This window comes from Schistocerca nitens, chromosome 8, assembly GCF_023898315.1.
Source record: "Schistocerca nitens isolate TAMUIC-IGC-003100 chromosome 8, iqSchNite1.1, whole genome shotgun sequence".
NCBI lineage: Eukaryota > Metazoa > Arthropoda > Insecta > Orthoptera > Acrididae > Schistocerca > Schistocerca nitens.
Window position 1 is genome coordinate 61054827 of NC_064621.1, and position 13033 is coordinate 61067859.

Sequence of the window (13033 nt, forward strand, 5' to 3'; positions counted from 1 at the left end):
TTCTAGGTCTGTGTTACTCCATTGCACTACTCCAAATGAGTAGGTCAATATTGGTATAGCGTAAGTATTTATAGCTTTCGTCTTGTTTCTTGCTGTCAATTCTGTTTTCAGTATTTTTGTTAGTCTTTGTCTATATTTTTCTTTTAGTTCTTCTTTAATATTTGTATTATCTATTCCTATTTTTTGTCTGTATCCTAGATATTTATAGGCATCTGTTTTTTCCATCGCTTCTGTGCAGTCACTGTGGTTATCCAATATGTAATCTTCTTGTTTAGTGTGTTTTCCCTTGACTATGCTATTTTTCTTAAATTTGTCCTCTTCTCCCCAATCCTGTTCAATACCTTCTCATTAGTTATGTGATCTACCCATTTAATCTTCAGCCTTCTTTTGTAGCACCACATTTCGAAAGCTTCTATTCTCTTCTTGTATAAACTATTTATCGTCCATGTTTCACTTCCATACATGGCTACACTCCATACAGATAGTTTGAGAAACGACTTCCTGACACTTAAATCTATACTTGATGTTAACAAATTTCTCTTCTTCAGAAACTCTTTCCTTCCCATTGCCAGTCTACATTTTATATCATCTCTACTTCGACCATCATCAGTTATTTTGCTCCCTAAATAGCAAAACTCCTTTACTACCTTAAGTGTCTCATTTCCTAATCTAATTCCTCAGCATCACCCGATTTAATTCGACTACATTCCATTATCCTCGTTTTGCTTTTGTTGATGTTCATCTTTATCCTCCTTTCAAGACATTGTCCATTCCGTTATGTCATCGGCGAACCTTAAAGTTTTTGTTTCTTCTCCATGGGTTTTAATACCTACTCCGAATTTTTCTTTTGTTTCGTTTACTGCTTGCTCAATATACAGATTGAATAGCATCGGGGATATACAACCCTGTCTCACTCCCTTCCCAACCACTGCTTCCCTTTCATGTCCCTGGACTCTTGTAACTGCCATCTGCTTTCTGTACAAATTGTAAATAGCTTTTCGCTCCCTGTATTTTACCCCTGCCACCTTCATAATTTGAAAGAGAGTATTCCAGTCAAAATTGTGAAAAGCTTTCTCTAAGTCTACAAATGCTAGAAACGTAGATTTGCCCTTTCTTACAAGGGAACCTCCCCATCGCACCCCCCTCAGATTTAGTTATAAGTTGGCACAGTTAATAGGCCTTGAAAAACTGAACACAGGTCAATCGAGAAAACAGGAAGAAGTTTTGTGGAACTATGAAAAAAATAGCAAAATATACAAACTGAGTAGTGCATGCGCAACATAGGCAACATCAAGGATACTGTGAGCTCAGGAGCGCCTTGGTCCCCTCTCAACTGTGGTTCGAGAGGTCCTTAGTTCAAGTCTTCCCTCGAGTAAACAGTTTAACTTTTTTTTTCAGACAATTAACGTGTGTCAATTATCAAAGTTCAGGTACCCACACATAATCAACTTCGCTCTCCAAAATTCCAGAACATATTCAGATTTGCTTGGACATATGCAGGGTTTGAGGGTCTACACACGGAAAAAATTGGAAAACGTTAAAAACATATGTTTTGACAGAGCACAGGGAAAACTGTGCGACTGTGAAACTGTTGCATTCATTTCTTGCAGTTTATGTGACAAACTCTTATGTTTCCATAACTTTTTTGGGAGTGATTATCACATCCACAAGAAAACCTAGAAGAATCTTTTTACCCATTCGCCAAGTGTACAAGTTAGGTGTGTCGACAACATATTCCTGTCATGTGACGCACACGCCGTCACCAGTGTCGTATAGAATATATCAGACGTGTTTTCCCGTGGAGGAATCGGTTGACCTCTGACCTTACGATCAAATGTTTTCGGTTCCCATTGGAGAGGCATGTCCTTTCGTCTACTAATCGCACGGTTTTGCGGTGCGGTCGCAAAACACAGACACTAAACTTATTACAGTGAACAGAGACATCAATGAACCAACGGACAGATCATAACTTTGCGAAAATAAATAAAGTGAACTTTTCACTCGAGGGAAGACTTAAACCAAGGACTTCTCGTTCCGCAGTTACTCACGCTAACCACGGGACCACACCGCTCCTGAACTGACATCCTTGATGTTACCTATCTTGCGCATGGACTACTCAGTTTGTATATTTTGCTTATTTTTTTCCATAGTTCAACACAGCTTCTTCCTGTTTTCTCGATTGATCTGTGTTCAGTTTTTCAAGGCCTGTCCACTGTGCCAACTTATAACTAAATCTGAGGGGGGTGCGACGGGGAGGTTCCCTTGTTAGTCTAGCTTCTAAGATAAGTCGTAATGTCAGTATTGCCTCGCGTGTTCCCGTATTTGTATGGAATCGAAACTGATCTTCCCCGAGGTCGGCTTCTACCAGTTTTTCCATTCGTCTGTAAAGAATTCGCGTTAGTATTTTGCAACCGTGACTTATTAAACTGATAGTATAAGGATATCAAATAAGAATGCTTTCTGGGAGTTTTTTGCAATTTCCTCAAAACAGCAGTTGCGGCACGTACCACAGATTTTCTGATTAGTCGACAACTTTCCCCGACCCATTGTGAAGATTGAACTGTGGTCTCAACATCATAACCGTAGATCAACGTCTCATCACCACGTATGATTCTCTTAAGAAACATGCCGTTCTTATTTGCACGATCGAGGAGCTCTTCATAGATTGCGAGGCAAAGGACTTTCTGGTCTTGACTCGTGAGCCACGGGACGAAATTGGCTCCAACACGATGCTTTAAAGATGGTGTGTCATAATTTCGTGACATGATCCAACTGAAATGTACATTCTTCTGCAATTTCTCCGACAGTCAGTCTTCGATTGGCACGCACAATTTTGTTGACGTTCCTGCATGAGCGTTGTCGGTAGACGTCGAACGAGGGTCATCTTTAACTTCCGTCTGGCCAATTTTAAACCGTGTGAACCATTCGTAACACCGAGTATGGCTTAACGACTCATCACCGCAGGCGTCCTGCGTCATTTGGTGTGTCTCTGTAAAGGTTTTCGTAAGTTTCACGCCAAATTTAATGCAGACGCGTTGCCCTCTAACCCTGCCATCTCGAAATTCGCCAACTGTGCGACACGACGTGCTGCTGTGGACTGCCTCCACTTGCTCCACATGGGTGGGCGTCTCTGTGGCGTTCCTCTGGATCCCAGGACATGTTGGTATCTGTGGAAATGAGGCGGCAGATATAGCGGCCAAGGCTGCAATCTCTCTTCTTCAGCCAGCCATTCGCATGATTCCCATCGCCGATCTGCAGAGTGTTTTATGTCGTCGTGTTGCTCTTTTATGGCACGCACATTGGTCGACACTTCCCAATAATAAATTGCAGGACGTGAAAGCTCTTTCCTGTGCTTGGACCTCTTCCTCCCGACCTCGTTGTCGGGAGGAGGTAATTTGAACTAGACTCCGGATAGGGCACTGTCCTTTTAGCCATCGACATCTTTTAAGGGGCTCCGGAAAGGCTCAAAATCATGAAAAGTTCAATTTTTACTTTTTTGCGTTTTCTGAATCTGCAGACTATTACCTTTTAATAGATATATAATTTATTCAATTCCGAAGACTACAACTATTTTAAAATTTTTTTTGAAATGTGTTCTACATGGGCGTGACCCACTGTGGCGCTGTTAGACTGCTGTCAAATGGTGTTATTATTAACGTCCGTGTTCATCAGGTACATTTTAGTGATGTGAGATAAAGTATGTGTTGTGGCTAACCTGTGATGGTTCAATATATATCGCTGGTGTGATTGTCGATTGTTTCATGTTTATTTACTCTGTCGTTATCTCGAAAATATTCGTAATTAATTCTGTTTCTTGAGTCTCTGTTTTGTTGAAGTATAACAATGAGTAAAAGTAAAGTTATTAGAAATCCTCTGAAGGCTTTTAAGAAAAGGAGAAATGTTGGAAAGCCAAAGGTATTTAGAAATATGGGAATGAAGATAGGTTCTAACATGGTACGAGCGATGCTTGCTTTAGACAAGGAACGCATTCGGGCTGCAGACAGGGCTGTAAAGAGTCTAGAAATACAAGCAAGAGTAAACAGGAGGAGGAACAAGAGGAAGCTGGAGGAGGAGTTTGCAGAGGATGAAGATAATCCATCCTATGGACCTGGAATGCACTAAAAAGTTAATCCAATCTTTGTCGCTCGATTCCCAAAACTTTTATTTTCTCATACTAATTACATGTTTTCTAAGGATCTTCCAAACATATTTGTTTCAAACTTTCAGTAAATGTTACACAGTACCTTCTGCATAATTTAACACAGCCTTTTTCCAAAAAACTGTATATTTTTGAATATATAAATAAAAAATTGCAAAAAAATGTTGTGAATTTTCATTACAAATGAAAAAAAATCATCTTTAATAACTGAACTAAAATTTTGTAAAATCCCTGTGTTAAGTCGTAGCCCATATTCCAATAAATAATCTGTAAAAATTCAACTTCCTACCTCAAATACTTTGTGAGGAAAGATGTAATTTATAAGCGTTATTTTAACATTGCAAGTATAGGGCGTTCCGGAGCCCCTTAATCATAAAAAGTAAATACAATAGCGTGCTGTGATCATCATGGAGGTAAAAGAAGGGAATTGTCATTACTTCAGACATGAAGCCTATCTCCGCCATCTTACATGACCCAAAGCATTAAGTTCAAATGGTTCTGAGCACTATGGGACTTAACATCTAAGGTCATCAGACCCATAGAAGTTAGAATTGCTGAAACCTAACTAACCTAAGGACATCTCATACATCCATGTACGAGGCAGAATTCGAACCTGCGACCGTAGCGGTTGCAAGGTTCCACACTGAAGCGCCTAGAACCGCACGGCCACACCAGCGAGCGTAGGTTCACCGTATTTATACGTCCATGGTTCACCGCGGTCATACTTCCTCGTGATGTCATTCTGACGTGTCCCTGTTCAGTTTCGACCGGTGGGGGTAGCTATCGATTTTTGTAGTTGTTTACTAATTAGCATCTCGTGCTTCGATTTTGGGAGTCGTAGTTGTTTCATCAGAAATGCCAGCTTGCGTCATTTACGGGTGAAGTAATCGATCCCATAGCCACATAGTGAAAGTCTCGTCCCCGCACAACACACAGCTAGATGACCGCGCTGATTGTTCATGCGGCATCTCGTGCCCCAAATTCCTCCCGCCTACAATTATTCTTTGTTCACGTCTCCTCCCTCTTTAAAAATATTGTGGCTAAGACAGTAGTTTTTGTGTGTGTGTGTGTGTGTGTGTGTGTGTGTGTGTGTGTGTGTGTGTGTGTGTGCTTTGGTTCCTTTCAGAAGTCGACTTAGGCCGAAAGGTTATGTGAACACTCTTTCCGTTGTGCCTGCCTGCCGCTCGGCGTCAGAGTAGCAATCTATCAGCCTCACAGTATAGATATTACCTCAAGAATTTTTTTGCGAATAATCCGCTGCACTTCAACAGAAATAATGATATACACTCCTGGAAATGGAAATGGAAAAAAGAACACATTGACACCGGTGTGTCAGACCCACCATACTTGCTCCGGACACTGCCAGAGGGCTGTACAAGCAATGATCACACGCACGGCACAGCGGACACACCAGGAACCGCGGTGTTGGCCGTCGAATGGCGCTAGTTGCGCAGCATTAGTGCACCGCCGCCGTCAGTGTCAGCCAGTTTGACGTGGCATACGGAGCTCCATCGCAGTCTTTAACACTGGTAGCATGCCGCGACAGCGTGGACGTGAACCGTATGTGCAGTTGACGGACTTTGAGCGAGGGCGTATAGTGGGCATGCGGGAGGCCGGGTGGACGTACCGCCGAATTGCTCAACACGTGGGGGCGTGAGGTCTCCAGAGTACATCGATGTTGTCGCAAGTGGTCGGCGGAAGGTGCACGTGCCCGTCGACCTGGGACCGGACCGCAGCGACGCACGGATGCACGCCAAGACCGTAGGATCCTACGCAGTGCCGTAGGGGACCGCACCGCTACTTCCCAGCAAATTAGGGACACTGTTGCTCCTGGGGTATCGGCGAGGACCATTCGCAACCGTCTCCATGAAGCTGGGCTACGGTCCCGCACACCGTTAGGCCGTCTTCCGCTCACGCCCCAACATCGTGCAGCCCGCCTCCAGTGGTGTCGCGACAGGCGTGAATGGAGGGACGAATGGAGACGTGTCGTCTTCAGCGATGAGAGTCGCTTCTGCCTTGGTGCCAATGATGGTCGTATGCGTGTTTGGCGCCGTGCAGGTGAGCGCCACAATCAGGACTGCATACGACCGAGGCACACAGGGCCAACACCCGGCATCATGGTGTGGGGAGCGATCTCCTACACTGGCCGTACACCACTGGTGATCGTCGAGGGGACACTGAATAGTGTACGGTACATCCAAACCGTCATCGAACCCATCGTTCTACCATTCCTAGACCGGCAAGGGAACTTGCTGTTCCAACAGGACAATGCAAGTCCGCATGTATCCCGTGCCACCCAACGTGCTCTAGAAGGTGTAAGTCAACTACCCTGGCCAGCAAGATCTCCGGATCTGCCCCCATTGAGCATGTTTGGGACTGGATGAAGCATCGTCTCACGCGGTCTGCACGTCCAGCACGAACGCTGGTCCAACTGAGGCGCCAGGTGGAAATGGCATGGCAAGCCGTTCCACAGGACTACATCCAGCATCTCTACGATCGTCTCCATGGGAGAATAGCAGCGTGCATTGCTGCGAAAGGTGGATATACACTGTACTAGTGCCGACATTGTGCATGCTCTGTTGCCTGTGTCTATGTGCCTGTGGTTCTGTCAATGTGATCATGTGATGTATCTGACCCCAGGAATGTGTCAATAAAGTTTCCCCTTCCTGGGACAATGAATTCACGGTGTTCTTATTTCAATTTCCAGGATTGTACATAATTACAATACCAGAAGAAAAACACATTCATTACGCCCCATTAAAGTTTTCTGCAGCGCAAACAAGGGTTCACAATCCTGCAGTGAAAAGTGTTAATCACTTACCCAGTTCCACTTTGACAGCTCCTATTTCCCAGAAGACTATCTAATATTGTAATGTGTAACTAGTGATGGATAGGAATTACTAACATGTATAGGTATTTAATTAAAAAAACAACTAATAAACGATTATCATAGCGGCATGTTTACACAAAAAATATGTTAATATAAAATTACTCGTTTCACATCATTGCTACTTGTGCAAATGCTACATGGAACATGAAACTATAACTATTGGTATATCACGAAGCTTGATATAGGCGTAGACATGTTGAAAATCCTAAAATGAAAGTCAAATGTAAAGTGAACCAGATGATCCATTTCAATTGTGATGCGTTTGGTTATTTCAGAAAAACTGACAGTTACTGGCGAGAAATATTCCGGGAAAAGATGCAAATAGGCTGTTGTTGGAAAGGTAAGCCTATATGTTACACAGGTTAGGCTACCATTACTCAAAAAGTGACTTAGATTTTAAAGCAGAATACTCATTGTACGGGGTCTAAGGGTTTGAGACCATTCGCGAGATCACATTTATAGTATTGCACAATGGTGGAACAGGCGTTACTATTATTGATCTCACACACAATGACGGGGCATACGTAAGATTTCAAATTGAGGAACTGTTAACTACAATGAAACTAATGGACTGACAATCTAATAAAACAGAACTCTATTCTGTATGGAGATATACCTCCGTGCAGTTCTTTTTCTTTGACATGTACAAGATACGATAACATACCTTGCCTCTTTCCTCATTGCACACGTTTATGGGCTGGAAAGAACACGTAGGTAAGTTTTTTGCAGACGTGAACATTAAAAATGTTGTGCATACGAGTTGAAAGCTGAAAATGTAACGAACAGGAAGCAGTACCGGTAAATAAACAAGCATTGTTTTCCGATTTCCAGCTTCATTTGCTATCGATACAAATATACCAAAAGTGGAATTAAATGGATTACGAAAGTGCGCTTTTCACACCACTTTTATCTCTTCTTGCTCATTGGAAATACTTCAACAAAAAAAAATTGAGTTACCTTAATGATGCCAGATGTGTCGTATTACTAAACCAAATACGCATTCAAGAACGGAAAAACGTTCGAAATTGCCTTCCTGCCGTTATGTTATTCATGCAAGCCTTGTAATTTTTTGTACTTAACATTTGGTGCGTGCGCGCAACAGATACAATGAAAAAGATCAATCGTAAACAGTAGTGCGCTAATGTTTTAGGCTGTTTAAGATGGTGACAGGCCCCGCCCACTCCGGCTTCAAAACAACTTCTAGCGGAAGTCGATAGCGTCATCTCCCTTCTTTTTTTTATTTTATTTTATTTATGTTTTATTTTTTTTACGTCCATGTTGATCATGCAGAAAAGTACTCGCCATGTGACTCGATTTAATTGACAAATCATGTCACGACTCTGCTTATGGAGTGCAACATCTTCGTGGTGAATGAATGTCTTTGCAGCAATGGTCTTTTTCTCCGGTTGTTGTAGCAGACAACCGGACTTATCGAAAATTTGCCGCGTTATTTAAATTTAACTTTGGTTCTCAACTATATTGTCTAAATATATTTGGCTACAGACGGTGAAGCCTTTTAGGTGTCAGGTGGGTTGAGAAATTATGATAAATGTACACAGGTTTACAACGACTGCTCCTTAAAACACCGATTTTAAAGAAATGCATTTCGCCGCCCGTCGTTGTTGGTGAGTACACAAATGACTAATCTCGGAGAAGTTGGTGGTGTTGAAGGAGTGTGCTGTGTCAGATGTTTGGCGCTGTCACAGAATGTTTCGTGCCTGACTTGGCGGTTTTGTTTGTCTTTTCAGAGACTGAGCGACGCATCCGCGCCAACGACCGGGAGTACAATGCCCAGTTCAGCTACGCGGTGAGTCATCTCTCATCTCCTTATGTTAAACACAGATATTGTAGTTGGTGATCTTAAATTTTTCTCGAGAATACACACACACAGAGGTTATATGCTGATTTTTGTGGAATATGGTGCCTTACAGTAGGAATGCAAAAAGAAGTATGTTTAAGATGAATTCACATCAGTTTGCAACTTGGCTGAACGCTCTAGTTCGTTATTTGTACCTTTGTTACGAGCATCTATTTATTTATGTAGCTGTCTCTTTAAGGCATTCCATATGTCCCTCAACGAGTTATGCTCATTCCTTGTTAATTAATACCTTACACTCCCTACCCAGAGAATGAAGAGAGGACTTTTGTAAAGTGATTGGTTCTTTCCATCCAGATCCCATCGAGCTGACTCTGGGAGCGGGAGATCCACTTGGGAAGATCTTAAAGGGGGCTACCGTTTTCATTATTTGTCTTACAACAGTGGGAAAACCTCGGATAGGCTATTGCCATACCCTGTGTACTTGCACTTTTTCATTTTTCCTCTAGAGAATGCAACTGTAAATAGTGGCGTTTATGTATACGACTGATGTGAATTACTTAAATGGGCCGTATATCCATTCCCATTGGTAACCACTTTTTGTTCGATCACCAGAATTAACTGTAGTGACTAAGACTCTGGTGCCTCGCCTTAAGTTCTTAAAATTATTCACAGAGCGTGAACCACTCTGAAAAGTGAAGTTGAAGACGCTGTTGCGACTTACATTGAGTACGAATTTGAAAGCATAGACCCTCTTTTTTCAGTGGGCAGCATTTTGAAGCTTGTACTATGGAAGTAGAAATTCGTGGAAAGTTCATAATAGTAGTCACGATACAGTGAATTTCGCTGGTGATTTGGTGAAACAACGAAACGCAGTATTACGGTTTGTAACTTCTAAACGGAGTGAGGTAATATTAACGGAGAATTTTAAAGTAAATGTTAAGGGCGTACCTATGCTACAGCCATAAGTCAAGTACCTCATTTCATATACTTTAACTTCCCATCAAACAATTTACAACGAGATCTATGGAAAACATCACAGTTCCCAGAACTTCTCATGATAGACGTTGACTGTGGATATTATATCATATGTATCATATCACAGAGACAGTCCCTTTGACAGTCCGTTTGACAGTCCGTTTGACAGTCCGTTTGACAGTCCGTTTGACAGTCCGTTTGACAGTCCGTTTGACAGTCCGTTTGACAGTCCCTTTGACAGTCCCTTTGACAGTCCCTTTGACAGTCCCTTTGACAGTCCCTTTGACAGTCCCTTTGACAGTCCCTTTGACAGTCCCTTTGACAGTCCCTTTGACAGTCCCTTTGACAGTCCCTTTGACAGTCCCTTTGACAGTCCCTTTGACAGTCCCTTTGACAGTCCCTTTGACAGTCCCTTTGACAGTCCCTTTGACAGTCCCTTTGACAGTCCCTTTGACAGTCCCTTTGACAGTCCCTTTGACAGTCCCTTTGACAGTCCCTTTGACAGTCCCTTTGACAGTCCCTTTGACAGTCCCTTTGACAGTCCCTTTGACAGTCCCTTTGACAGTCCCTTTGACAGTCCCTTTGACAGTCCCTTTGACTGTTCAGAGATGTCACTAACCCGCCCAAAGATGTAAACAACCATTCATGAGCAGCGCCTGTTAGACGGAGGGCGTCCGACATTCGATTCAGTTCGTCATTCCACCAGGAAGGAGGTACACGGCTAGTGTTCTCTGTAGTTCAACTTTGCCTAGGCCGTCAATGCCGCGGTACGATCTCGTCTGAATTTTTACTTTGTGCCAGGAAGGGCTCTCAACAAGGGAAGTGTTAAAGCGTCTCGGGGTGAACCAAAGCGATGTCACTCGGACATGGAGGAGATGGAGAGAGACAGGAACTGTCGATGACCTGCATCGTTCAGACCGCCCAAGGGTTACTACTGCAGTGGATGACCACTACCTACGGATTATGGCTTGGAGGAAACCTGGCAGCAACGCCACCATGTTGAATAATGCTTTTCGTGCAGCCACGAGACTTGTTACGACTCATACTATGCGCAATAGGCTGCATGATACGCAACTTCCTCCCGACGTCCATGGCGAGGTCCATCTTTGCAACCACATCATGCAGCACGGTACAGATGGGTCTAACAACATGCCGAATGGACCGCTCAGGATTGGCATCGTTCTCTTCACCGATGAGTGTCGCATATGCCTTCAACTAGACAATCGTCGGAGACGTCTTTGAAGGCAACCCCATCAGGCTGAACGCCTTAGACACACTGTCCAGCGAGTGCAGCTAGGTGGATGTTCCATGGAAGGCGCCGCAACGGCTGTACGATACGTGGATGCCATCCTCCGACCAATAGTGCAACCATATCGGCAGCATGTTGGCGAATCATTCGTCTTCATGGACGAAAATTCCCTTCCCAATCGTGCATATCTTGTGAATATCTTTCTCCAGGATAACATCATCGCTCGACTAGAGTGGCCAGCATGTTCTCCAGACATGAACCTTATCGAACACGCCAGGGATAGATGGAAGAGGGCTGTTTATGGGCGACGTGACCCACCATCCACTCGTGAGGGATCTACGCCGAATCGCCGTTGAGCAGTGGGACAGCCTGGACCAACAGTGCCTTGATGAATATGTGGATAGTATGCCACGACGAATACAGGCATGCATCAATACAAAAGAACATGCTACTGGGTATTTGAAGTACCGGTATGTATAGCAATCTCGACCACCACTTCTGAAGGTCTCGCTGTATGGTGGTACAGCATGCAATGTGTGGTTTTCATTAGCAATAAAAAGGGAAATGGTGATTATGTTGATCTCTATTCCAATTTTCTGTACTGGTTCCGGAACTCTCGGAACCGAGATGACGCAATACTTTGTTTGATGTGTGTAGAAACATGTACACAACCACGTTGGCGTCTATGAAAAATGTAAGGTGCTCTGGAAAGCAACTCACAGTTCCCAAAAAACGTTTCGAAACAATTTTATTTGCTTTGGGATTACAGTCTCGTTTAATTTTTAAATTAAACATCCATACTATTTATTACAATTTCCCAAATTGCAGTTATAATTTTCCAGGTTGCTGTTTCGACAGTTTCAGGTGGTTAAGACGTTCAAAATTACAATGGTGGAAATTGTAATTAATAGTGCAGTCGATGTCAAACGTTGTCATTTAAAAAAAGTTGAAGACATGTTTAATAATTTTCAATTGCAGTTTTTTAATTTTTTGAAAGTACAATATTAGTCGACGTCGGAATTAACTGTCACTGCTACTAAACATAGTTCATTTTCCATAGCAGGGGTAAAAGACACGCAGTGGCATTCGAAATACTGGTTGAAATTGCTCGTGTATGGCGGGCCGATGTGAACGACCGACTGCAGGTCATATCCGCGTCTCATATGTGGGGGCTTTAGTGATATCCGACAGTGGAACGGTAAGGTATATACTTCGACAGTACTCTTGAAAGATAGTTACTTTGCGGGCAGTTATGCAGAGCCTGTTGTATGTGGATCCATGACATGGAAATAAATCACTAGCCATTTGAATTTTCTAACATCGACGGGCAGTTTCTCCCTTTTTACTTCTTCATCGTACCACAGAAATTGCTCTCTCGTAGCACATTTATGCAAATCATTAGTGAAACTGACAGTGTGAACTCTCTGCTTCCTATTCTTCGGACCCCGTTCCTCTCGTCACCGTGCGCTGCTTCCTGCAGTTCCAACTTCACCGTTTTGCAAACGCGCTCTATTACACCTCGCACTGCCCATTTTCTCATCGACAGTAAATTAGTATCTCCTCGTGGTGTGCGTATCGACTCAGCATGTCTAAGGCGTACTGTTATATGCCATCGGATTAAATCTGGTCCAGTTTGTGTACCTTAATGTTATTCTGTTTCCTAGTTAGCGAAGTAAGCCTCCGTCAGTTTCCAGAAGCACTGGACTGCTGCACCATTGACTGTTTTGTTATTTACCATGACATTGTTTTGCGTAGGAGTATATGTAGTGTATCAGCCAATGTCCGGAGTCGTAGTGGTAGTAGACTGATATGTAACAGCATAATCTGCACACCAGTCAATTTGCATCGAGAAATCCGTGAAACGTTCTACCACGGGTGTTAGTTGGCCTGCGGTTCACTACCGATATTTGGGGTTTGCCTGCTACCAGTCAATACTTGATG

The 13033-nt window shown here is 43.2% G+C and overlaps 1 protein-coding gene across 3 annotated transcripts in view; it reads left to right on the top strand.

Annotated features, from left to right (window-relative positions):
- Nucleotides 1-13033, top strand: part of LOC126198433 (phospholipid-transporting ATPase ID) — an 896650-nt gene that overhangs the window by 571760 nt on the left and 311857 nt on the right. For all 3 annotated transcript variants that reach the window (XM_049934743.1, XM_049934741.1, XM_049934742.1), the window contains one exon: nt 8798-8856. In XM_049934743.1, coding sequence (XP_049790700.1) covers nt 8798-8856 — 59 coding nt within the window. The remainder of the gene's footprint in view (nt 1-8797; nt 8857-13033) is intronic.